General features: G+C 34.1%; 2 protein-coding genes across 8 annotated transcripts; one reads left to right on the top strand and one right to left on the bottom strand.

Moving 5' to 3' along the window:
* Positions 1–12842: 12842 nt before the first annotated feature.
* Positions 12843–19145, top strand: LOC120090383 (uncharacterized). 4 transcript variants are annotated; one of them, XM_090306731.1, is made up of 12 exons: positions 12847–12990; positions 16377–16461; positions 16979–17030; positions 17157–17177; positions 17255–17308; positions 17472–17522; positions 17634–17696; positions 17861–17926; positions 18028–18066; positions 18258–18380; positions 18502–18594; positions 18770–19145. In XM_090306731.1, exons 1-12 carry the CDS (start codon positions 12888–12890, stop codon positions 18911–18913), a joined length of 894 nt encoding a protein of 297 aa, XP_090162857.1. In that variant the 5' UTR covers positions 12847–12887; the 3' UTR covers positions 18914–19145. The 4 variants fall into 4 exon arrangements, with proteins under 4 accessions (XP_090162858.1, XP_090162857.1, XP_038903935.1 ...); XM_039048007.2 differs by lacking the exon at positions 12847–12990 and adding an exon at positions 14281–14604; XM_090306732.1 differs by lacking the exons at positions 17472–17522; positions 17634–17696 and having other exon boundaries at positions 12843–12990.
* LOC120090382 (Phosphotyrosine protein phosphatases superfamily protein) lies at positions 19138–23720 on the bottom strand. Of its 4 annotated transcripts, none has more exons than XM_039048006.2 (7): positions 23426–23720; positions 22940–23180; positions 22715–22837; positions 20652–20745; positions 20391–20473; positions 20203–20292; positions 19138–19697 (listed from the first exon to the last, which is right to left on the bottom strand). In XM_039048006.2, the coding sequence occupies exons 2-7, from the start codon at positions 23159–23161 to the stop codon at positions 19308–19310; spliced, it is 1002 nt and encodes a 333-aa protein (XP_038903934.1). In that variant the 5' UTR covers positions 23162–23180; positions 23426–23720; the 3' UTR covers positions 19138–19307. The 4 variants fall into 4 exon arrangements, with proteins under 4 accessions (XP_038903934.1, XP_090162854.1, XP_090162856.1 ...); XM_090306728.1 differs by having other exon boundaries at positions 23260–23705; XM_090306730.1 differs by having other exon boundaries at positions 22940–23191; positions 23426–23702.
* Positions 23721–25861: the final 2141 nt, after the last annotated feature.

The following is a 25861-nucleotide window of genomic DNA, read 5'->3' on the forward strand; positions in this document are numbered from 1 at the left end:
CTCTGGTTAGCACAAGTATCAGTCCAGATCACCTACGACTTATCAAAGTTCTCATGGGACTTCGCCCAGAGTATAAGTATGTTTATGCTACCTTATTGCATCGCAGTCCTCAGACATCCCTGGATGTTGCAATTCAAGAAATTATATTTGAGGAGAAGGGGCTTAGGCTTGTCTCCTCACCGTCCCCAGATGTTACTCTCGCATTCACCCATTCACGATTTCCAATTGAGTCGGTTTTTTGCAAAAATTGTAAACAGCATGGTCACAAGTTTTCTAATTGCCCCACAATTGAGTGAAGGTACTGCTACAAACGTGGTCATATTCTGGACAACTGTCTCACCAAAAAGAATTATTCTAAGATTGCTGCCACTTATCTAGCATGCTCTTAACAAAACAGATAATTAAAAATAGGGTTTAGAACTCACACCTTTGAAGAATGAATCTTCAACGGAATCCCTTGAAGCGAAGAACATCACCACGATAGTTACTTGGGTATTCTCAGGGTGAGAATCCAGAAGGAGTGGGCTCTGACTATTTTGGTGAAGGAATGTAGAAAATTTGAGAAAACTAGAGCAAGGACAACACACACAGAACCCTTCTGTTTTTCTCTAGATGAAGGAAGAAGATTAACTCTAAACTGCAGCCCCCCCAACGTGATGGAAATAAAGAATGAGGAGGGAGTAACAACTCCCTCCCAAAAAAATAATTTTCAAAATAAATAAACTAATTAAATTAAGTGTTGGGTTTTATGTCTTAAAATTCGCAGTTTGTAAAAGTTAAACATATTCTACTATCAATAAAAGATATTATTCAATGATTCTTCAATAAAGGTATTGAATTTATTAATTGCATTCAAAGAGACTAAATCCAATAAACTAAGATCCATGACTATTATATGAATACTTGAACTGACATAAAGATGGATCAAGTTCGAGTAAATAGCCAAAACGGTCTATAGTACATGATTAAGGTTTGGTACCTTATTCTGGTAATACTATTGGATGTGGCCTACTTGTAGCTGTTACAAGTTGTTGTAAAGATTCTACAAACGAAGTGATCAGGAGTGGGGGCGTCCTATGCAATGAGTTTGCATAATATCGGACCAAGAAATAAGTCACTCTTACTTTATAATGTTGTTTATTGTATAAGACTGACTATTTCACTTAGATGATCTAGGTAACTCGATCTTAATCTTAAGCTAACTATAAACTCCTGTTTATTCGGGATTATCCTTAGATTTGAATAGGTGAGGGTTGGCTCAACAGCGCCAGCTGATAGAAGAAAGGTTGTTCTCTTAAGTACTGAATCTAGGTCTTGAACAAGGGTCCTACCCTCTCATTGGATCGAGAGAGATCTGGTTTAGTGATTGTATCATAAACCAATTGTTCATTAGAGGATCAGTTGGAACTTAAGGAACAAGACGTAATATCGAAGGTAAAATAGCACATTGACCCAGTCGGTATTAGAAACAACCTGTGAAAGGTCGACTTACTGATGATGATTAAAATATGTGGACACAAATATATCTAAAGTGAGGAGACTACAGCTATCGAGCTATACTGGTGTGACTTGATAGTTAACGCATACTAATAATTTGGTCTAAAGAGTTTTAGCCAATTAATCTTATATCATTGAAGCTCATGATCTGTAGGTCCATAAGGCCCCTCTACTAGCTCGTAAAACATAAACACCTTGAATTATTAAATTAAGTGAATTTTTAAATTGAAGGGTTTTAAGTTTGAATTAGTTCAAATTCAAATTAGAGTTTGCATAATTATATTTAATATAATTAATGTTTAATTTGTTGAAATTAAACAAAATTGGAGAGTGTATAATATTTAATTGTTTATTTAAATATTAATTACATGAATTAGATTCATGTTTTTAAATTAAGTGTGTGATTAATTTAATATTTGATATTAAATTAAAATTAATTAATTAAATATGTTTAATTAATTAAAATCAAATTTATTTCCAATTTTAAATTCAATTTGAGAAATTGAATTTTTAGATTTGATTAATTAAGAATTAATTAAATAAAAATTTGATTAATTATAGAATTAATTGAATGAAAAAGTTTGGAAATGGAAAAAATATGAAAGTGGGTTTTTCCCACTTTTATCTTGAAGCTTAAGGTGTCCACTCCAATTTGAAAGCAGTTGTTGGCCTTGATTCAGATGGATAATGCATGCATGCTTAAGAGTGATAAAAACACTCTTAAATGGATGAGAGGTTAGAGGTTGAACTAATTTTTTTTAGGCTGAAAGAGAGTTTTTGTTGGTTCATCTTCTTCACTCTTCAAACCTAGAAAACACTCATCAAATTCACTTAAATCAGAGTTTCACCACTCAAATTCAAGGCTGGAAATAGTAAAGAAGACCTCTTGGTGGTTCACGGACGGATTTAGAGTGGAATTGGAGTGAAGAGTAGCTTGGATTTGAAGATTTCATCACAAATGGTATGTAACTTGAAACCCACTTGAAATTTCATGCTTTAGAACTCAAATTAAATGTAATTAAAGTGCTTAATGATTATGTTTGCTTCCATTGCATGCTTATGTATTGTTTCAGTTGGTATCATAGCGTGATTTAAGCACTCAATTAACGTTAATTTGAGTTTTGGTGGGTGAATTTCTGAAAAATGTATGTTTGGACTGATATGTATGGTTTTTTTAGCTTTGACATTAGTTTTCTCTTTGATTTCGAAGTTAAATTTGTAATTGGCTCTTGATTGATGAGCTTATATGTGTGCTCTAGATCTATAATTTATTTGGAGTCATTAGAGTCAGTTTTAAGCTATAATTTGGAGATTGAAGCAAGCAAGGTCGTGAGAAAGCTGTTGCAGAATTGCCCACTGCCCAAGCAGCGTTGCAACATTGTGACCAAGCGTTGCAATGCTGTTCTTGGTGAAAACTGAAGCATTATAACACTGGGATGAGCGTTGCAACGCTACTAATCCCAGCTGTGCAATGCGCGGTTCAAGCCGGTTCGTGCGAGAGACTCATGGTTCGACCAATTCAGCTCGATTCCAATCCGGTTCAACACATTTTGATGCTTTGGAGGTCCGGTTCAAGTGGTTTGAGTCCAGTTCGGGTGATTCTACACCAAATTGAAGTTGTTTTGGACTTGTTTTTTTGTAATAATTTAGTTATTATGCTTGCTTATGATGCCAAAGTTGAACCATATCAGTGTTTATTTAAATAATTATGCATGTGATGTATGTTATATTTAAATTCAAATATGTTTTTGCATATCGTATGCCATTTAGATTTAAAATCCCACCATAGGAAGCATGTTACATGCATTAAGTATATGTTACAAATTGTTATAATGTATAGAATTCATGTTTAGGGTTTCTTTTTTGATATAATTGTTATATTAAATTTGAATGTCTTTGATGCATGTTGTGGATGTATAAGAATGTCTAAAGTTTTATAAATTATTATAAAATTGAATCAGACATTAAAATCCATAATAAAGATAAGTTGCATGCTCACGTAAGTTAATCACCGATTTTAAATTTGTTAAAATAGGTCGATATTTTGTAAAACATGGTTACAAACTCAACGGGTATATAATCCTGTCTAAGGCTGAAGGTATTTAAGTTGACGGTCTACGGAACACCTCCTATCTGGGGGATTATGGCCGAATAATTGAGTATTGTTAACCGGTTTTATAAGCATACGTGAGCGCTGTGAGGTAATAAAATAGTTTATCACCTAGACATTGTAGGTTAAAATCCAATTATGAACATTATACTTGGATAAACCACATAGACTTAGGGTTGCTTTAATTAGCTGTAAAAAGAACCTAAGTATAAATTTACCCAAATAATTAGAACACTTTAGTGGAAGTTCAATAATTTATATATGATAAAATTATCAGAGCACTTCAATAGGAGATTAATAACCTATACAATACGGTATTTTTAGCTTTCACGTCCCTAAGAGTTCACAATCAAGATTAAGGGGAAGTCGTTCAAACATAAATCAAATATACGATTCTGGTGAATAATGGAAAGCGGTACTTCGTGTCACCCTAGGAGTGATCTCCATTCGGAAAGTATTTGCATAAATCTAGATTCCGGTGAATAAGGGGAAGTCGTTCAAACATAAATCAAATATACAATACAAAGATTCCAAATTCCACGTCCCCACATAGTTCACACCGTGAGATTCATATGACGCTTCATGTCACCCTGGGAGTGACCTCCATTCGGAAAGTGTTTGTATGAGTCAATAACAAGGTGAACGGGGGAAGTAGTTCATAGTAAACGGGTGAAGGATTTGTGTCAATATATCCTACGATCTCTTCCGTTAGTTTGGACCGTGAGATTCCTATGTTGTGCCTGCCAGTTGCTTTAGGAGACCCTTGCTAGTCATTTAACGACGGTTATCCCTTCGAAGGATTGTAACATAGAATTCGGAACAACACAAGCTCCAAAAATAGATAGGATTTCTTAGGTCCATTCCCAACCTTGACTCTCCATTTCGGTAGCATAGTTGGGGCCGACCTTTGACATCTGAAAACGGAGAGTTACACTTACAGAATTACTAAAGTGTTAGTAATTTCTGGAAAAAAAAATGGTAACTAAATGACTATAGGAATAAGAGTTATACTGGAGAAGTGTTTGGTCAAAATTGTTTTCTTTAGAGAAGGAGTATCTGACTGCCCCTCAGTAGTACGTATTCTAACTCACTATAGTATTATCGCAAATAGATAATGGTTATGGATACATTATTACTTGTTTTGCTAAAATTTTACTTTGGATTTAGTTACAATTTGCCAATAAGAATTTGTTTAAAATTTTCAGCATATCGAATTCTTCTAGAATACTCGCTTCTGAATTAGTTAACGATAAAACCGATTCTATATACAAATTATTAGCGGTTAATGATTCTAAAATGGTTTTAACAGAGGATTGTCCTCAATGTCCCAATTCATCTAAAGTTTTGAACTATATAGATAAGAATGTAAAATTCGAAAAACAAAATGAATATGATTTATTTGTTATTAAAACATGTTTAGTGGAAAACAATAAGACCTGGATAATTGATTCAGGTGATGCTAATCATGTTTGTACTTTCTCTCAGGAAACAAGTTCCTGGAGAAAGCTGACAAAAGGCAAAACAATCTTTAAGGTAGGGACCGGGGATGTTGTTTCAGCTAAAGCAGTGGGAGATATGAAGTTATTTGTAGGAGATAGATACATTTTTCTTTAAAATGTTTATTGCATTCCTTCTATGAAAAGGAGTTTGATATTTGTCTCTTATTTGTTGGAACAAAATTATAAAGTTTCTTTCAAAAATGATGAAGTGTTCATCGTCAAGAAATAACAATATTTATTCTGCAAAATTAGAAAATAACTTATATTTGTTAAAACCAACTGAGGCAAATGTCGTTTTGAACATAGAGATGTTTAAAACTGCTAAGACTCATAAGAAAAGTCAAATCTCGCCAAATGCCTATCTTTGGCACTTGAGACTGGGTCATATAAATCTCAACAGAATTGAAAGATTGGTTAAGAATGGTCATCTAAATAAGTTAAAAGACAATTTATTACCGCCATATGAATTCTATCTTGAGGGTAAAATGACGAATAGATCTTTTTCCGGAAAAGGTCTTAGAACCAAAGAACCCTTAGAGCTCATACATTCTGACCTTTGTAGTCTGATGAATGTTAGAGCTAGAGGAGGGTATGAATATTTCATCAGCTTCATTGATTACTATTCAAGGTATGGGCATATTTACCTAATGCATCAAAAGTCTGAAACATTTGAAAAGTTCAAAGAATATAAGGCTAAGGTTGAAAATCAATTAGGTAAAAAAAATTAAAACACTTCGATCAGATCGAGGTGGAGAGTATATGGACTTAGAATTCCAGAACTATTTGATAGAACATGGAATCCAATCTCAACTCACAGCCTCTGGCACACCTCATCAAAACGATATGGCAGAAAGGAGAAACAGAACCTTGTTGAACATGGTTCGTTCCATGATGAATTATACTTAGTTACCAAATTCTTTTTGGGGACACACAGTTAAAACTGCAGTGTATATTTTGAACATAGTTCCCTCGAAAAGTATTTCTGAAACACCTTACGAGCTCTAGAGAGGACGTAAAGAAAATTTACATCACTTCAGAATTTGGGGTTGCTCTGCACATGTGTTGGTGTAAAATCCTAAAAAGTTGGAACACCAATCAAAAGTATGCCTATTTGTAGGCTACCCAAAAGAAACGAAAGGTGGTTTCTTTTACGATCCTCAGGAAGACAAGGTATTTGTATCGACAAACACAACCTTCCTGAAGGAAGACCACATGAAGAATCATCAACTTCGCAATAAGCTAGTAATAGAAGAAATGTCTAGAGAAACGACAAATACATCAACAAGAGTTGTTGACAGAGTAGGTCCATCAATAAGAGTTGTTGATGAAACTGGTATTTCACATCATTCTCAAGAGTTGAGAATGCCTCGTCGTAATGGGAGGGTTATGCAACAGCCTAATCGGTAGATGGGTTTAACTGAAACTCAAGTCATCATACCAGATGATGGCTTAGAGGATCCATTGTCTTTCAAACAAGCAATGAATGATGTGGATAAAAACCAATGGATTAAAACCATGGACCTTTAAATGGAATCTATATATTTCAATTCTGTCTGGGATCTTATAGATCAACCTAAAGGGGTAAAACCCATCAATTCCAAATGGATCTACAACAAAAAAAAAAAAAAAAAAAAAAAAAGACCAAGCTGGTAAGGTACAGACCTACAAAGCAAGACTTGTGGCAAAAATCTATATCCAAAGAAAAGGGGTAGATTATGAAGAAACCTTCTCTTCGGTTGCCATGATAAAGTTGATTAGAATACTCTTGTCCATAGCTACAATTGATGATTATGAAATATGGCAAATGGATGTCAAGACAGCCTTTCTAAATGGCTATCTTGAAGAGAGTATCTATATGTCTTAATGAGAAGGGTTTATCAAACAGGGTTAAGAGTAAAAATTTTGCAAACTTAATCAATTTGACACTGCGATCAAATCTTATGGCTTTGAATAAAATGTTGACGAACCTTGTGTTTACAAGAAAATTGTTAACAAAACTGTCGCTTTTCTGGTGTTGTATGTTGATGATATTCTACTCATTGGGAATGAAGTGGAATTTCTTGCTGACGTTCAGAGATGGATAGCTATGCAATTTCAAATGAAGGATTTGGGAGAAGCACAGTATGTTCTTGGGATCCAAATAGTTCGGAATCGCAAGAACAAAACATTAGCACTGTCTCAGACATCTTATATAGACAAGATGTTGTCTAGATATAAAATACAAAATTCTAAGAAAGGAACGTTGCCTTTCAGACATGAAGTTCACCTGTCTAAGGAACAAAGTCCTAAAATGCCTCAAGAGATTGAGGATATGAAACGAATTTCATATGCATCAACGGTGGGGAGCTTGATGTATGCCATGTTGTGTACACGTCTCGATATATGCTATGCAGTTGAAATAGTCAGTAGATTTCAATTCAATCCTGGATATGATCATTGGACTGTCGTTAAGAACATTCTCAAGTATCTTCGGAAAATGAGAAATTACATGCTCATATATGGTACTAAGGATCTGATCCTTATTGGATATACTGATTCTGACTTCCAAACCAATATTGATTCTAGGAAATCAACTTTGGGGTCAGTATTCACTCTGAATGGAGGAGCTGTTGTGTGGAGAAGCATCAAGCATAGTTGTATTGCAGACTCCACAATGGAAGCTGATGTAGCTACAAGTGAAGCAGTAAAAGAAGCAGTATGGCTTAGAAAGTTCCTGACTGACTTATAAGTCATTTCTATTGCAACAACAATGGAGCAATTGAAAATTCAAAGGAACCTCAAAGCCATAAATGTGGAAAGCACATCGAGCGAAAGTTCCATCTCATTAGGGAGATTGTACACAGAGGAGACGTGATCGTCACGCAGATAGCCTCACAAGACAACTTAGTTGGTCTCTCTACAAAGGCCCTCTCGGCTAAAATGTTCGAGGATCATCTAGTAGGACTAGGCCTACGAGATCTTTACTACTAGGGCAAGTGGAAGAATATATGGGTATTTAATGCCCTAGTTTATTATATTTATACTTGTGGTTCTCTCGATGTAACTCAACATTGTATATATTTGTATATAATGAGCCACTGGAGTTTTAGTCTAAATGGGAGTATTGTTGGATTTTATATCCTAAAACTCACAGTTTGTAAAAGCTAAACATATTCTACTATCAATAAAAGATATTATTCAACGTTTCTTCAATAAAGGTATTGAATCTATTAATTGCATTCAAAGAGACTAAATCCAAGAAACTAAGATTCAAGGCTATTACATGAATAATTGAACTTTATGTAGAGACATAAAGATGGATCAAGTTTGAGTAAATAGCCAAAACGGTCTATAGTACATGATTAAGGTTGGGTACCTTATTCTGGTAACACTATTGGATGCGGCCTACTCTGTAGCTGTTACAAGTTATTGTAAAGATACTACAAACAAAGTGATCCAGATTCGTTCATGTATTAACATGAGGAGTGGGGGCGTCCTATGCAATGAGTTTGCATAAGATCGGACCAAGAAATAAGTCACTCTTACTTTATAACATTGTTTACTGTTTAAGTCTGACTATTTCGCTTAGATGATCTAGGTAACTCGATCTTAATCCTGAGCCAACTATAAACTCTTGTTTATTCGGGATTATCATTAGATTTGCATAGGTGAGGGTTGGCTCAACAGCGTCGGCTCAATAAGCCTCTCATTTCAGGAGTAAGACCGGATAAATAGCTGGGGACATAGGATGCAAGATGAAATTCACGCCTACCCAATTTAGGGATAGGAGAAAGGTTGTTCTCTTAAGTACTAAATCTAGGTCTTGAATAAAGGGCCCCATCCTCTCACTGGCTCGAGAGGGATTCTTTAGTGATTGGATCATAAACCAATTGTTCATTAAAGGATCAGTTGGAATTTAAGGAACAAGACCTAATATCAAGGGTAAAATAGAAATTGACTCAGTCGGTATTACGAACAACTTGTGAAGGGTCGACTTACTAATAATGATTAAAACATGTGGACATAAATATATCTATAGTGGGGAGAGTGCAGCTATTGAGCTATAGTGGCGTGACTTGATAGTTAACGAATACTGATAATTCGGTCTAAAGAGTTTTAGCCAATTAATCTTATATCGTTAAAGCTCATGATCTGTAGGTTCATAAGGTCCTTCTACTAGCTCGTAAAATATGAACACCTTGAATTATTAAATTGAGTGAATTTGTATGATATCAATTTGAATTGTTCAAATTGAATTTCAATATGAAAATGTTCAAATTGAAATTAGGGTTTTGAGTTTGAATTAGTTCAAATTCAAATTAAGGTTTGCATAATTATATTTGATATAATTAATGTTTAATTTGTTGAAATTAAACAAAATTGGAGAGTGGATAATATTTAATTGTTTATTTAAATACTAATTACATGAAGTAGATTCATGTTTTTAAATTAAGGGTGTGATTAATTTAATATTTGATATTAAATTAAAATTAATTAAATAAATATTTTTAATTAATTAAAATCAAATTCATTTCCAATTTTAAATTCAATTTGAGAAATTAAATTTTTAGATTTTATTAATTAAGAATTAATTAAATAAAAGTTTGATTAATTATAGAATTAATTGAATGAAAAAAATTGAAAATGGAAAAAATATGAAAGTGGGTTTTTCCCACTTTCATCTTGAAGCTTGAGGTGTCTCTCTTGATTACACACACAATTCCACTCCAATTTGAAAGCAGCTATTAGCCTTGATTCAGATGGATAATGCCTGCATGCTTAAGAGTGATAAAAATACTCTAAAATGGTTGAGAGGTTAGAGGTTGTATTGAATTTTTTGAGACTAAAAGAGAGTTTCTGTTGGTTCATCTTCTTCACTCTTCAAACCCAAAAAACACTCATCAAATTCACTCAAATCAGAGTTCCACCACTCAAATTCAATGTGAGAATAGTAAAGAAGACCTCTTGGTGGTTCACAGACGGATTTGGAGTGGAATTAGAGTGAAGAGCAACTTGGATTTGAAGATTTTATCATAAAAGGTATGTAACTTGAAACCCACTTGAAAATGTATGCTTTAGAATTCAAATTAAATGTAATTAGAGTGCTTAATGATTTTGTTTATTTCCGTTGCATGCTTATGTATTCTTTCAGATTGGGCAGGCGATCCTACGGATAGATGATCCACCACAGGTTACTATTACTTTTTGAGTGATTCTCTCATCTCCTGACGGAGTAAGAAACAAACAGTTATTTCTCGTTCTAGCACTGAGTCGGAATATTGTGCACTTGCTAATGAAACTTCAAAGGTTTTATGGTTATGTTGGCTCTTGGCTGACATGGGGGCTCCTCAAGATTCTGTCACTAATCTTTATTGTGATAATCATGGTGCTATTCAGATAACACATAATGATGTTTTTCATGAACGCACAAAGCACATTGAGACTGACTGTCACTTTGTCCGCCACCGTCTCCAAAGTTCTACCATCATCTTCAATCTATATCTACAACTGAGCAACCGGCAAACATTTTTACCAAAGCCCTCTCATCTATCCATGTTCGTCAGCTACTGTGTAAACTCAAGCTGGTCTCTACTCTATCCTCTTGAGTTTGAGGGAGGATGTTAAATTGTAAATTTGTTAGGTGGTTATATTTGTTAAATTGTAAATTTGTTAAGTGATTATATTTGTTCCTTGTTTTATGGTTTGGTTAAGATTTAGCTAGCTATTTTAGACTTCTTATATAGCTTTTTATACTCTTGTATTTCACACTCTTAATCAATGGAAAATACACACAAAAGTTAACACTAGTTAATAGCTTTTGATATTGTCATCTGATTGTCGTATGATTATCGTATGATTACCTTCTATTCGTTGTTACATAGTTAGTAGTTTCTAATATTGTCATCTGACTTCCATATGTTTACATTTTTTTTTATCAATTAGTTAGTAGTTTCTGATAGCGTTCTAGTTGTCTTCGGATTACCTTCTATTTCTTATCACATATGAGTTTTTTATATTGTCTTCTGATTATCATCTAGTTATCTTCTATTCTTTGTCATATAATAAGTAGTTTCTAATATTGTCATTTGATTGCCTTCTAATTTGTCATCTCACATGTTGTATCAATATACTCTCTTTTATATATACCTTAGCTCACTAATACACTTGGATATTGTATATATCAGCTTACAGATAAATTGTAATTCTCAAATGGAAATTATAGAGATTTTTCATATGAGTTCTTCCTCTTCTCTCTAATGTTCTTATTTCTTTTTGAACTCTTTTAATCTTCCCTTTTATATATTGATAATTTTTTAACTTATTTACTACCGTTAACTGATTTTATTTCAAATGAAAGACATATGTCTCTTCAAAATTAGACAATGAAAGTAAAAGTACACAAAATCTTGTTTACTTGAAATTATAATATTACTTACCATATATCAACCCACCGTCAAATACACAAACCTTGTTTACTTGAAATTATAATATTACTCACCATATATTATCTCACGATTCTCTCCTAATTCATTGTACCATATTTGTATCCAAACATTTGATTTATTGCCAAATATTTCTTCTCCCACGTATGGTAACATAATAAGAAAGAAAATAATATCATAAACAGAAAAGCTTTACGAAACAAAATCTCAAGAAACAACATATAAAAGAAATATCAATGCGTCTTCAACCACCAAACTTTACAATATCAAAGGAAAAAAATATCAAGAAAAGGAAAAATTTGTAATGTCACCGACAATCAAGAAGATAAAATCAATATAGCCAAGAACATTTTGAATGCAATCTTTTGATGAACGGAACGAGACAATGAAGATGATGAATAAATCGATGCAAAAAGGAAAGAGAATAAATCGAAGGAATCGAAGAAATTAGAGGACCTTGCGACAAGATGAATTAATCGAAGAAATTGAAGTAAAAACAAAAGTCGATAAACTTTTAAATGAAGAAATTAATCGATGGAGGGTTTTGCGAGAGGATGAAGAAATTGAATAAAAAAAAAAAAAGAAGAATATCTTAAATCGAATAAAAAACAAAAGGGGAGAAACTTAAGCTGGAAATGCAGGAAAAAAAAAAAAGGAATATGAAACATGGGCAATTTTGGAATAAATAATAAACCAAATTCCATATTTGAAAACCTTGTCATGTTTCCAAAATAACAAACATGGTGACACACTTGTCAAATAATACTTTTAAATTGTTAGCCCATTGTAAGTCCCTTTTTTTTCTAAATGGTAATAAATGTACCTAATTTCATGTTCTAACTTTTAAAAATCATTTGCTAAAAAAAAATATTTGTTACATGACAATTTTTTTATTAAATAACTACTTGAAGTGTACAAAGATAAGAACTAAATTTATAATTTAACCAATAAGAGAAAAGATATATTAAAAAAAAGACTTAAATATCAAATTAAACATAACTCAAGTAGTTAAGATATAATACGATTGACCAAAAGGTTAAATATTCAAATCTTCACTCTAAATGTTATTTAACTTAAAAAAAATAAGAAAAAACTTAAATATAGTTCAACAAATCAAATTATTACAAAGCATTTACGCCTCAACTTGCCTTGGGTTGGAGTTTCCAATTATTATAACTCATACATAATTACTTTAAAACTATTTGAAAACCTTCATTGTCTACCGTGTTTATTATTTGAAAACTTTTCTCATACGTTTATTACATAATGGTCTTCGAGAATCCCCACGCCATTATTGGAATTTCAAGCTCTTATCCATTTCTATAAATTCTCTGTGTTTTCTCTTCTTCTTCCTCGAGAATGCCCATGGCTGTTGTTCCCTCTTTACTGACCTTCTGCTGTTTGGCTTCGGCTTTCGCTGCGATTCCAGTTTCTCTTTCACTGCCTTTTCTTGTACTCCATGGTAAGATCTAATCTAGTATCCTTTTCTTCTTTATTCAGATGGGTTTTTTGAATTCTCTTCTTCATGTTTGATTCTTTTCATTTTAGGGTTGAATCTCGGTGCATCTGTGTCTATATGGGATGTTGGGATGGTTTTGTGGTTGGCTTTACTGTTTGAATGCTTTCTTGGATGGTTCACTCTTGAATTGTGGCATTTTTATGTGTTTTTGGAGTTTCATGTGTTTGAAGTAAGGGCGTTCAAAAAATTCAATAAATTGAAAATTTCGATTTTTTTCCTAAGTTCGCTTAAAATAACTCAAATCAATCTAAATTAATTATTAATTTTAAAAATTATGTTTATGTTTCTTGTACAATTATATGTACATATTTTAATTTTAATTCTTTTTAATTTCATGATTTCTATTGAATAATTTATTCTCCAATGACTCCTAAAAATAATTTTGGACAAATATCAATTTACAACATGAATTTAGGGTTGTACCAATTTAAATCATAAATTCATAAGTGTGCTAATTTAAACCCTAAACTTTCATAAGTGAACCCTAAACTTTCATAAATGTATTAATTTAAATCTTAAAGTCTCATAAGTGTAACAATTTAAACCATTCATTATGGAAGTTTAAGGTTTGAATTAATGGTACCCCAAAGTTCAGAGTTTAAATTGATAATATCTCAATTTATGATTTAAATTGATACAACCCCAAAGTTTGGAGGTATAAATTGATATTTGCCTAATATATTTTTAACACTTTGGAAAGAAAATTAAATTGAGTCGTCAATCTTAATTCAATATATAAAAATAATTAAATAATTTTTTTATATTTTAATATTTTACTTATTTTTAAAACAAAAATTTAAATAAATGACCTAAAAGTTAAATATGCAAATCTCACTCGAAATGTTATTTAACTTAAATAGAGAAAAAAATTTAAATAAAGTTCAACCAATCCATATAGTTTGAGCCAACTTGCCTTGGATAGAGTCTCTTTAGACCTTCAATTATAATAATTGAAGTTTTCAATTGTTAACTCACACTTAGTTACAGTAGAATTATTTGAAAACATCTCTCCAATATTTATTACATAATGTTCCTAACCAACTAGAACAATTAATAATAACATAGAAAGTCAATAAATAGTTATAAATAAATGAATGATAATTAAGTTATTTATTAATTATCTTGTAATCAACATTTTTGTATGGGTTTAAGTGTCAAATCTAATGATTATTATAGGTTTAACAGTGTCAAGTTTAGCAAAAATATGGGCCGCATTGCCATTTGCCATCTGCCAATGCCACCCAATAAATGCCCACACCACACACCGCACCTTTTTAACAATCTTCCCAAATCCCAAGTCTCCTTTTCAGACGATATTGTGTGAAAACTCTTGAACTCTCAAATAATCTTGGGGGAACAACGATGAAATCCACACGCCATTTCTGGAATTTCAAGCTCTTACCCACTTCTATAAATTTCTCTCTGTTTTCTCTTCTTCTTCTTCCTCCACAATCCCCATGGCTGCTCTTCTTCCCTCTTTACTGTCCTTCTCCTGTTTGGTTCTGGTTTTCGCTGCGATTCCGATTTCTCTCTCACTCCCCTTCGTTGTATTCCATGGTAAGATCTAATCTACTGTCTCTTTCTTCTTTATTCAGATGGATTCTTTGAATTTCTAGACTTCTTATTTGATTCTTTTCGTTTCTGGGGTTCTGTATCTATAAGGGATGCTTTTGTGGCAGGCTTTACTGTTTTGAGTGCTAGTTTCATGTGTTTGAAGTAACATTCTGTAATTCAGTGAGATCATTATTGTGTTCAAGGATCTATGTTGTGGAGACGGAGAGACTTCGCAATATTTAAAAGATACTTGAGTTACTTTGTTTCTTGTTGATTTGTTTTGAGGTGCAACCTCATGTGGTATCATAGGTCATAAAGTCCAAATGAATATTCAGTAGAAAGAAAATGTCATCTGACTCGAGAATAGTAAACCTAAAGGGGCACTATCTTCAGGTGGATGATGAGGATGTCATATTGAAAAGATTGGGAGACTTCACAATCTTTAAAAGGGTGTTTGAGCCCCCAACTTGTCTTAGTTAGAGTGGGCTACTCAATATTGGGCCCTTCATTATAATTGAAATTTTCAATTATTATAATTCACCCTTAGGTACGGTAAAACTATTCAAAAACCCAATTGTCTACGATGCTTATTATTTTGTAACCCTCTTCGCCCCTTATTTGTTACCCATACCAAAATAGTCTGCAACCCTACACAGACCATTATAACCCACATAATATAATGAGTAATATTTAGGTGTAACCTCTCATACTTCCCTTTTTCTACATATCAAAAAGATAATATTTAATATTTTTTAAAAAATTAAATTGTCACATGACACCTCTTAATTGAGTGCAACAATGACTGCATAATAGATGAGTGCAATCAAGCTGCACCTAAATTTTTTCCTAATATAATAATCACTGACTACAATAATCAACTCAATACCCCAAATAGCTCCTAAAAGATACATGGGCTACTCTCATTATCAATTAATTTTGATATGAAAATTTATGTTTATCTAATACGTTGGTTTAGTTAAATTACTGGATTGTTTCCTCTATAAGAAGAGCCTTGCAGGGATATGCATCCGTTTGTGGAACTACAGCTCCAGTTTATGTTGTCATAAGTTCCTTGTTCATTGTATACTTGCCTTTTGCTTTTTCTAAGACTGAGAGAGAAAGTTTACCACTAGGTTGACTTTGGAAAAATTTCATGTACTACGAGTTTAGATGTTTCCTCCACTTATCGTTACCACAACGACATCATTCTAAAACTAATGGTGGGGTTCACTTGAAATAAATTTTTTTTTTTTTTTTTTTTTTTTTTGAAAAGCAAAATCATAGTGTGAACAGACGTAATTCCCGTAGTACTAAAAATTTTTTCGTTGATTATTTACATGTCAGCATTATTGTTCGAGGTTGGATAGATTTACTGTTGTCTAAGCGAGTCTTCTGTAAGTGCAAGCGGTTTAACTTGCCTTCGACCATCATAAATGGTTTAAAAAGTATTGAAGGTCCGAACATAGTTCATAATTTCTATGGGTTAGATGTGAGAAAAAATACACAAGACAATATCTTCATTTTCCATTAGCATGAGACATTTTGTATAACAGTCCGAAGACAAGACTTACATAAACTCAGAGTCCATCATACCATTCTTAAACCATGGCCGAAGGCTTGTTGTCCTTTAAAAAAAAGACACCATAATATCTCATAAGATAGCTCCATTGTTCCTGAATATCAAAGAATAACATAGTTCTCATTTCAGTCATATAAAATACTTGAAGGATTCTACTGTTTTTGTTTGAGATGGACTTCTTTTTTACTCATGGCAGGTATAGGAGATGAATGCTCACATCCTGGGGTTAAAAACTTCACTGAACTACTGAGTAACTATTCTGGTGTTGAAGGATATTGCCTGTATGTTTGCATAATACCCATCTTTCCATTTTTCCTCCTGGCTTTTCAAGTAAATCTTTAAAATAGTTGTTACTTTTGATAATGCATCATGAAGCTAAAATAGAACAAACTTGATTTGTTTAAGATCTTAGATTCTTATTTAGGGTGTAATATAAACTTGGTAACCTTGTAATAGCTCCTAAAAGTGTGGTTGCTACATTCTTCTAATTATTATATTGTCTAAAGTCTTAGGGATCTTGGGTTTGAATTAAATAATGTTTTGAGAGTAATCATTTTAAGTGAAGCAATTTGTGGGAAGTACTAGATTAGCATGTACTTCTTAAAGTAATTAGAGGTATTTTTACCTGTCTATTTACTTTTGACTATGCAACTATGAATCTAATCAATTCAAAGCACTTTTTACGAGCTCAACCTTTAATGAGCTCAAAGAAACTTGACTTTTACTATATTATATTTTGCTGCAAAGTTCATAAATCAAAATTGAAGAATAATGATTTTCAATTGCTAACTCTACCAGTGAAGTTGGAAATGGAGTGTGGGATTCTTGGTTTATGCCCCTTGAGAAACAGGTAAAAATTTATTGAAACTTCTTATTACTGGGGCTCGCCCCACCAACTCGAATTAACTTTTCTTTAACGCTCCATAACTCTTCCTTAATAGTTCTCATTCTAACTTAAGTTTTCTCCTGCTTTCAGGCTGGAATTATTTGTGACAAGGTGCACATGGCTACTTTATTCACTTCATCTCTTAAAAGTTTCTTGATGATTGAATGGTTTGGTACGAAAAAATGCAGGTGAAGAAAATGGAGGAGTTGAAAGAAGGTTACAATATAGTTGGTCTCTCCCAGGTGATTATCAAAATTAGATTTACATATTTAAATACATGAGTCCAATGAGTCAGTCAATTGACAAGACATATTTTGAAGTTATCGAATTAGTGAAGTCTTATACATTATTGCTTTTGCATACTTCTGCAAAAGATTGTTATCATATTTCTGTTTGGCTGATCAGGGAAACTTGGTCGGCCGAGGAGTCATCGAGTTATGTGATGGAGGACCACCAGTGAGAACCTGACTAAAGATCTTTTCTAGTCCTTTGATTCTGTTTGAGAACTCAGTTATTATCTATGTATCTCCTCACTGTTCATGTTCCTGTCCTACTCTGTGTCTAAAGGTTAGGAACTATATATCTTTAGGAGGTCCTCATGCTGGTATTGCTTCCGTTCCTCTTTGTGGTGTAAGTTCTGAATTTTCCTTTCACCTTCAGTTTCTGGATTTTTTGTTTGTGTTCATGTTCAATAAGAGTATGACCAAGAGTACACAAACATATCTAAGTTATGTCACTACTTTGAACTTTCCAATTGGTATGGTCCTTGTTGAAATGCGTTTTGGTTTCTGCAGTCAGCCATTTTCTGTCGCCTTGCAGACGAACTCATCAAGTCAGAGATCTACAGCGATTATGTTCAAGTACAACTCTGCCCACCTATAGCTTTTTCTTTTTCTATGTGTCTTTTTAATTTCAATCCTTCAGCTCTAAACAGGTTTTCCTTCTCTGCTGACCGTTGCAGGATCATCTAGCTCCCAGTGGTTATCTCAAATTACCAAACGTGAGCACTACTTCCTAAAGCTCATTTCTTTTTCCTCGATTGATCCTCCCGATCACAAACCTTCATATTTGCTGCTGAAATTTTGCTTTTTCCCACTTGAAAGTTGTACACACTGTGTTCTTGTTTCCATAAGGACATTGGTTTCTCATCACAACATGAGCTTAAAGTGACTCATTAGCTTTTACTTTCAGGCTATCCCAAAATATTTGGAAAAATGTAAGTTTCTACCAAAGCTCAACAATGAACTCCCACAAGCAAAAAATTCAACGTACAAGGAAAGATTTAGTAGCCTACAAAACTTGGTACTAATTATGGTAGGTTTGAAACGCTTTAGTTTCATGTCAAAGACATCTCTAAACTCTGTTTCCTATGGCTACATGAAAAGTCAGCTAATCTATATCTCCTATCCTAATATAATCTTTTTCTCTTGTCCAGTTTGAGCATGACACTGTTTTGGTCCCCAAGGAAACCTCCTTGTTTGGTTACTACTCGGATGAGGATTTTAATTCAACTATACCTGCACAGCAGGTAAGGGGATAAAACACATACGCATGGTGTTTTCTTTAACAGGCCATGGTTTAGCCAAGCTAGCCTACATGGCAATCATTTGACCTTACAACATCTGGTTTTTATCAACGTCTATAGTACTTACAACGATCTATGTTTATATACACAGTATGATCCCTTCTACTGATTTCTGCAGACAAAACTCTACATTGAGGACTGGATTGGTTTGAAAGCCTTGGATAAAGCTGGAAGAGTGAAATACATAAGTGTTGCTGGAGATCATGTTAAAATTTCTAACAGCGACACAAGAAAGTATGTGATACCATACTTGCAAGGATAAAGGGTCACTCAGATGGATCTGGGAAAGTCAAAGAGCACCATAATATTGATTAAATATGAGCAAAGCAGCAGTAAAAAAAAAGAGCAAGATAGTTAACAAAACAAAGTTCTTTGAATCCTCATGAACTATGCAAAAGCCTATTTTACAAATATATATGGAAAATATAAAAGTATTTATCCTATGTATTCCAAGAGACGAGTCAATGTTCAATGCAAAGAGTCAAATTTATGAAGCATGAGAATTGCATTAACACATTCAGAATGAAAACATATTGGACAGTACAATCTCACTTATAGATACGTATTAACAATTTCAATTCTGCCTGGTACATATTTTGCTATATTTTATCATATATATGAGGTAAGTACAGAAAACTTGTGACCTCTGAGTTGGTTTAATAGACATGGATGTCCACACTGAACCCTTCCAAATGAGTAGCACTAAGTGAACAGCCCTTCCCCACACCTAGATCATCTCCTGAAATCTTCTGGCTATGGTGTTTTGCTCGATAGCTGAGCCACAAACAAGAGATTCTTGTGAGGGCTGCCTGACCAGCAACACGAACCCTGCAGACTACGCTTAAATCTGCCCAGATATCACCCATGTCACTTTGGCTGATGCTTTGGTCATATCCATCAAGATCGGATTCTTTTACAACAACTACAGAACTATCATCAAATGTGATAAGATCATGCGATGATCCTGATACTTTCTTTCCTAGATCATCTATGTGACAGAAGGAAACATCCTTCTGCACAATTAGGTGGTAGAAGTCCAGGACAGCCTGCAATAAGAAACTGTCAATTAACATGCACGTACTAGAATTGTCATCAAATCCAAACTGGGATGAAAGGATTTCCAAGTTGGGTATGAAATATGGCATGCATATGTGCAGCTTGATTTAGGTCACTTTTCAGCTCAAACCAACATCGGTTTTCAAGTACTATCCACAAACCCCCCCCCCCCCCCCCCCCCCCCAACACCAAACAAAAAAAAAAGGCCAAAACAAATTTTCGAAGTCCAAACTGACTGCCCAATGAAAAATAACCAAACCAAGCAACTAGTTTGGCCAATGTCTTCATTTTTTTCAGTTTCTTTGGTTTCAACTTCCACCCCTATATTTGTCCCCAAAAAAACCAACAAGAAACTTACAGCCGAGTTAGATAACTGTCATCTAAATGGTTCATCATCAGAGTAAATAACAAGTTCACTTATCAAAACGAAGAATTCATCATAATGAAAAGCCTCACAAAGTTAACAAGCCACAAGGTAGAAAGGCCTCAGAATACCTGCCACTGTGATGATGCTAAAAGCACTCTTGGCCTGATTGATTTCACATGTTTATAAGCTTCATCTGGCGTCATTTGCTTGTATTGCACCTGTACACCACCATAAAGACTGATTTATAAATTTAATTTATAAAAAAATTATTTTTTTTTAAAAAAAAAGTTATTTTATTTATGTTCAAAAGACTTACCAAATAGCAAATAACAATGGTTGTGCTACGCCCTCGTCCAGCTTTACAATGAACATATGTAGTCTGTCCATGTGATGCATTTTCTTTGATAGCAGCATAAGATCAAATAACGAAATTGTTCAATCAGGAAAAGTTTGTTTGACCCCATAAACTTAAAGGTTGCACTTATTCACATTTAATGAACATAGACTACCCTTTCACTAAAATAGAAATGAGCAACCTAGAGATGGAAGCAGCATGAGTTTGGTAGAAGATACGTACTGTGGATGAAATTCACAGCAATGCAAATGTCACTCAATAAAGGTGCAAAGCAATAGTCTCTAGTTGGAATGGTCAGATGATCAATTCCATGATCCTGCAATAGTAAAAAGGCAAAAATCATTTTCAAACCAATTTAAGGCACAAGTAGGTTAAGGGAAAAAAACCTAGAATAATCAAATCAAGAAACTGGTCAATAAATGTCAGCTGACACAGCCTCATATCAGATGATATTAACACTTCAATTTTCCAGACCAAATTAAAATGCTTCTTATAATTATAGAAATGGCGTCGGAAGTCACTCAAACGCCTTCTTATAAGTCCTTCTGGCACCTTGTTGGTCTGGTCATGTGGAAGAGAGGCGGAAAGGTTTTAGATTCCTAAAGCAAAGGTGGATTTCATCATTTCGAACAGAGATGCTGAAGAAAATTACTTGCTTACCAAGCTACAGAACAAGGTTAAAGAAGCACAACGTTTGGTTGAAAGATTGAAATAGATGAGTATTTGGGGATTGACACATTTAAAAATAGGAGACTATAAATTAGGTGAGGTTTTTGAATAGTTTGGATGAAAATAAGACTCAAGTTAGTACTAATTAATGATTCAAAGAGTGAAGAATTCCAGGAGACAAACGTCCAGAGCGAACTGGCCTTTGAACATTGTGTTTTTTATTTCCATAGGATGCCCAGTCCGAAAGAAGGATGCTTTCAAGCAACCATTCACACTGGAAGAAATCAAAAGTGTAATATTTTAATTTGATGGTTATAAGACTACTGACCCAGTAATTTTTATACAGCCTTTTATCATGAGAGTTGGGAACGGGATATTACAAGGGTATCATCCAAGTGTAGTTCAATAGAGGCAATTATTGATGTCTCTCTATGGATGAGACATTTTATCTACCTCGTTCCTCAGAAGTCTAATGTGCAAAATTATGGACCTTTGATCCATTAGTTTGGTTACAAGTATCAATGAGATTATTTTAATAACTTAGCAAAGATAATGGAAGAAGTGTTACTAGACACAATCACAAGTTCTTAACATTTCAAGGAGTGTTTGATAAGTGTGCAACCACAAACGAATTTGATTTCTTGAACAAATTTCTTTGAAGAAAAAGAAACTCACATTCACTAAACTTTCCAATTGTAATCAATTGTAGTACAAGAGGATAAAAAAAATCGTTGCTGTTACAGGTGTTATCCAGGGGTAATTTTCATCTCCCTGTCCCTTCTTTTTCAGTAGTCCAACTTCATGGAATATGAAGAGAGGCCTGAGTGAGGGTTTCAAGATTATGAAGGATAATGTTCATCTATCTCATTTTCAATTTACAAATATGTCACTCTCGAATATCTTCCTTCCATTGTTTAGGAAGGAGGCCCTTTCAAATTAAGTCTAACCTTGTAGCATAACATATTACTTTATTATCGAGTTTGAAAGAGAATAGAGACAAGCAATGATAGGTGAAAAATGCAGTGATTAGCCAAGGGTCCCAAATGGGCCTGTTGGTGCGTCCTTACCTTGTTTGTATCTCCATGTGTCCTTAGGACACAACCCCATAGCATCCTCTTTCAAGATGCTCTGGTTGATAAGGTCCAAAATAGACTCTCCTACGGGAGGAAATTTTCTTTTGAAGGGAGGAACACTTAACCGTGACTCATTTGGTGTTGAGTGAGATCTCACTTTACTTTCTCTCCCTTGAAGATGCTTGAGACACATTGAGAATTGTGAAGGCATCAAAGAAGGGGGTGGGATGCATTTACTTTGAAAGAGACTATCCATACCCAGCGAGGAAAAGGATTAGAGAATTAGATAGGAAATCTTAACTGTAAGAAGTAGCCTTTTTAGCCAAGTGGCACCAAGTTTTGGCGAATAGAAATAGGCTTATATCCATACAATTATACAAATAGGATCCCATATTAGTTGCTAGCACTTGGCAGCACCATCTGAAATCCATGGAAGGCACTTTCCTTCTGCCTCCCTCACTTTCATAGTTCCACTTAACACAACCCTAGAGAATCTAACAGAATGCATTTAGTACAAGACAAGAAAATTCAAAAGACACTTACACGATATAGAGTTGAAGGAACCAAAGTCTCATATGGCTCATTTAGTGTTATCACTCCTCGAACGCCAACCTCCTTCAAACGGGGAACATCAGCAGGGAATGGAACAGCACCTAACAATATAAACTGAAAGAAAAAATACGATTACAACGTATACTTGCACTCTGATAATAATACATAATTTTGTTTTCTGGTTTGGGAAGAAATTGACAAGATGAAAACACATACCTCGTCAACCTTGTCCCACCAACGAAACTCCGTCTGAAGCTTATTTCTAAAAACATTGTAAAGCAAAGTCGGGTAGAAAAGTACACGAGCCCCAACTCCAACAACGATCCTTTTCACATCAGACCTAAGAATGCTCTGACTCTCCAGATTACTAACAATGACACCTGAATTTCCCTCTTCCCCATTCTCCAACTCCCCTTCATTCAGTTCCTCAATATACATAGCCTCAAATAAAAAGCCCCTAAAATCAAACTACAATAAACAGAATAACCAAAGAACACCAATTATCTCAAATACATAAACAAACCAGCAACCTATACCCGTTTTGCCGCAAATAGACAAATCTTCAACCAATACGCATGATTATACACAAACAATTAACATCCCCCATCGCGAAAACCTAACATTCATTCCTAAACCAAACCCCAGAAATGGAAAAATCGGAGAAGATCTCGACGGAAGAAATACAGAAAACGAAATTCTCACAAAAGTCGCCACCGTCCCGGCAGCCGGAAAAGAAGAAGTTGATGGAAGCTGCGATTGACCAACAGGAACGACGATCGATTTGGGGAAGAACGAAATTGGGAAAAATCGATGAAATATTTCGAATACCGAACCCTAGATTTTGCTTTGGGGATTGAAAAGCTACCATGGATTGGATTCTACTCCAACCATTTGCTTAACATTCTTTGAAACCGATTGATGAGAGAGAGAGAAACAAAGTAGAGAGAGAAGAACTCCGGCAAATGCTCTAAGGACAATCGACGAATTGGTTCGCAATAGTAATGTTAAAGTAACCTGACAGTCAGAAATGTTGTGTCGCAGCGCATTGATTTACGGCCACGTGTATGCAGGTCCTTTTGCCTTCGTGGAATTGTACCTCACAGACTGTCATTTTAAAATTTGAATTGTGAATCCAATCCGATTGAATGACAATTCACAATATTAATAATCGATAATGTACGAACCAATAGAATGGAGTTTTTTTTGTAGGAGACAAATATTTTTTAGTCCAAGTTATTTTTTGGGTGTTTGTCCGGACCTTTAATATTAATATTGTTGTTTTCAAAACTTATTAGAAGAATATTGTTGTTTTGAAATTTATTAGAGAAATATTGTTGTTTTGGGAATTTGAGGCTAGAGGTCGAACGTTGAGAACTCAACTAATGTGGAAGTCGAACGTTGAGAACTCGATAAACAAAAAAAAAAACTTGGAAACAATACATAAGCCGAAACTTCAACCCTCGACAAGAAAAATCTCACTAATCTCGCTTAGGTTGTCGAAGGTTGAAGTTTCGACACACATCCACCCTTGAGATTGCAGGTTTATTACTTTTCTTTTTCCCTCATAAAGGAAATAAAGTAATGAGATGGTATACTATATATATCTGTGTACTCGAGCTGCTTCTAACAACCTATGCATTTTGTTATCATTTCGAATTAGATGGAGGCTTGTGGGATTGACGTGAGGGGGTGGGGATGCTATATTTCTGGGAGCGAACTTCAGGCGAATATGAAGCGCATGGATACAAGTTATGTCTTGGAATGAAAGACAATTCCGAATTAGCTTTGTCTACGAACAAAAAAGTGTTTGTGATTGTTCCAGAAGAAATGAAAGCTAGTTTTACAAATGAAAGCTATCTAGGTCAAATTTTCAACCCTCAACTTATTTAAAACAATAATATTTTTACAAATAGTTTGAAAACAACAATATTTTCCTAAATAGTTTCTAAAAGTACAATATCCTTTTAATTTTCCCGTGTTTGTCCTGAAATTTTAAATTAGTTATTTTAGTCCTCGTATTTTTAATAATAAGTTTAAAAATAGGATTGGCAAAAATTCTCGCGAGTCCCCACCTTTTGGGGCGAGAATCCCTGGTTTGATTGGAGATGGGGATCGAATTGGAGATTTTAATCGAGTCCCAACTGGGGACGGGGAGGGTATCCCCGGCCCATCCCCGTCCCCGATTAATTTTTTTATTTTATATATATATATATATATATATATATATATGTATGTATGTATATAAATAAAAATAATAAAAAAAATGGGGATGAGTCCCTGCAGGGACCCGTTTCCCTGATGGGGATGGGAAAATACCCCATAGGACGGGGATGGGGAGTCCCCTCGCCCCGCCCCGACCTTATTGTCAACCCTATTTAAAAGGTCATTTCATTAACGGAAAATATATGTCCAAGTAGTTATTTAAATGGTAACGTGCTTTGTTGACTAATTGATGATTTGGATTTAACTTTTTTGAAAAGTAAATAAATAAATTTAAAAAAAAAACCAATTTGAGCCTTAAAACAACTAGCAACATGAACACAAATCTCAGAAAATCTTATTCCCTATTTTGTTCATCGCTCGTTCACTAGTACGGCTATCAGATATGCATACGACACGCAACACGCTTGTTCTTTGTTCATTGCTTGTTCACTGACCATGAATGGCCTAAAATTGAATTCTCTATAGCATGTAAATTTCAATTTGTAAGTTCGAACTATCAAAATACATTTGAGAGACTAAAATTTTGGATTAATGGTAGATTCTTGGTGGATTAAATCTGATTCTAACCACTTAAACTTTATGAATTCGAATTGGGCAACTCCATTTTAAGGGTTGACATTGGGTAAGAGGTAACTTCACACCCATGCAGATTCAATTCAATTGGGTAAGTGTAATTAGTAGTTCTTAACTTCTTACTTGTGAAGTTTGTTTGCTATTGTTGTATAATTTATATGTCTTGCTATTTTTACAATATATAATTTTAATTTGGGTTGCTTTGAATTTGATTCAAATCATAAAACTCCATTTCTAAGGCAAGCTTAAAATATTTTTGCTGTGTTGTTTGACATAGTTTTCTATTATTTGCGGAGAATTGAGTTGCTAGTTTGTGTATTCCTAAGAGGCATTGGAAATAGT

Source organism: Benincasa hispida, chromosome 11 (genome assembly GCF_027475165.1).
Source record: "Benincasa hispida cultivar pf3 chromosome 11, pf3_genome.v1.1, whole genome shotgun sequence".
NCBI lineage: Eukaryota > Viridiplantae > Streptophyta > Magnoliopsida > Cucurbitales > Cucurbitaceae > Benincasa > Benincasa hispida.

Bases quoted from the DNA above. Each gene is read 5' to 3' on its own strand.
- LOC120090382 (XM_039048006.2), bottom strand. From the start codon at position 23,161: ATGTATATTGAGGAACTGAATGAAGGGGAGTTGGAGAATGGGGAAGAG. The intron at 20,293-20,390 runs GTAAGTCTTTTG...GGTGGTGTACAG, and splicing joins CCATTGTTATTTGCTATTTG to GTGCAATACAAGCAAATGAC. The intron at 19,698-20,202 runs GTATTCTGAGGC...TTCTTATTGCAG, and splicing joins TAGCATCATCACAGTGGCAG to GCTGTCCTGGACTTCTACCA.
- LOC120090383 (XM_090306731.1), top strand. From the start codon at position 12,888: ATGCCCATGGCTGTTGTTCCCTCTTTACTGACCTTCTGCTGTTTGGCT. The intron at 12,991-16,376 runs GTAAGATCTAAT...TACTCATGGCAG, and splicing joins GCCTTTTCTTGTACTCCATG to GTATAGGAGATGAATGCTCA. The intron at 16,462-16,978 runs GTATGTTTGCAT...TAACTCTACCAG, and splicing joins GGTGTTGAAGGATATTGCCT to TGAAGTTGGAAATGGAGTGT.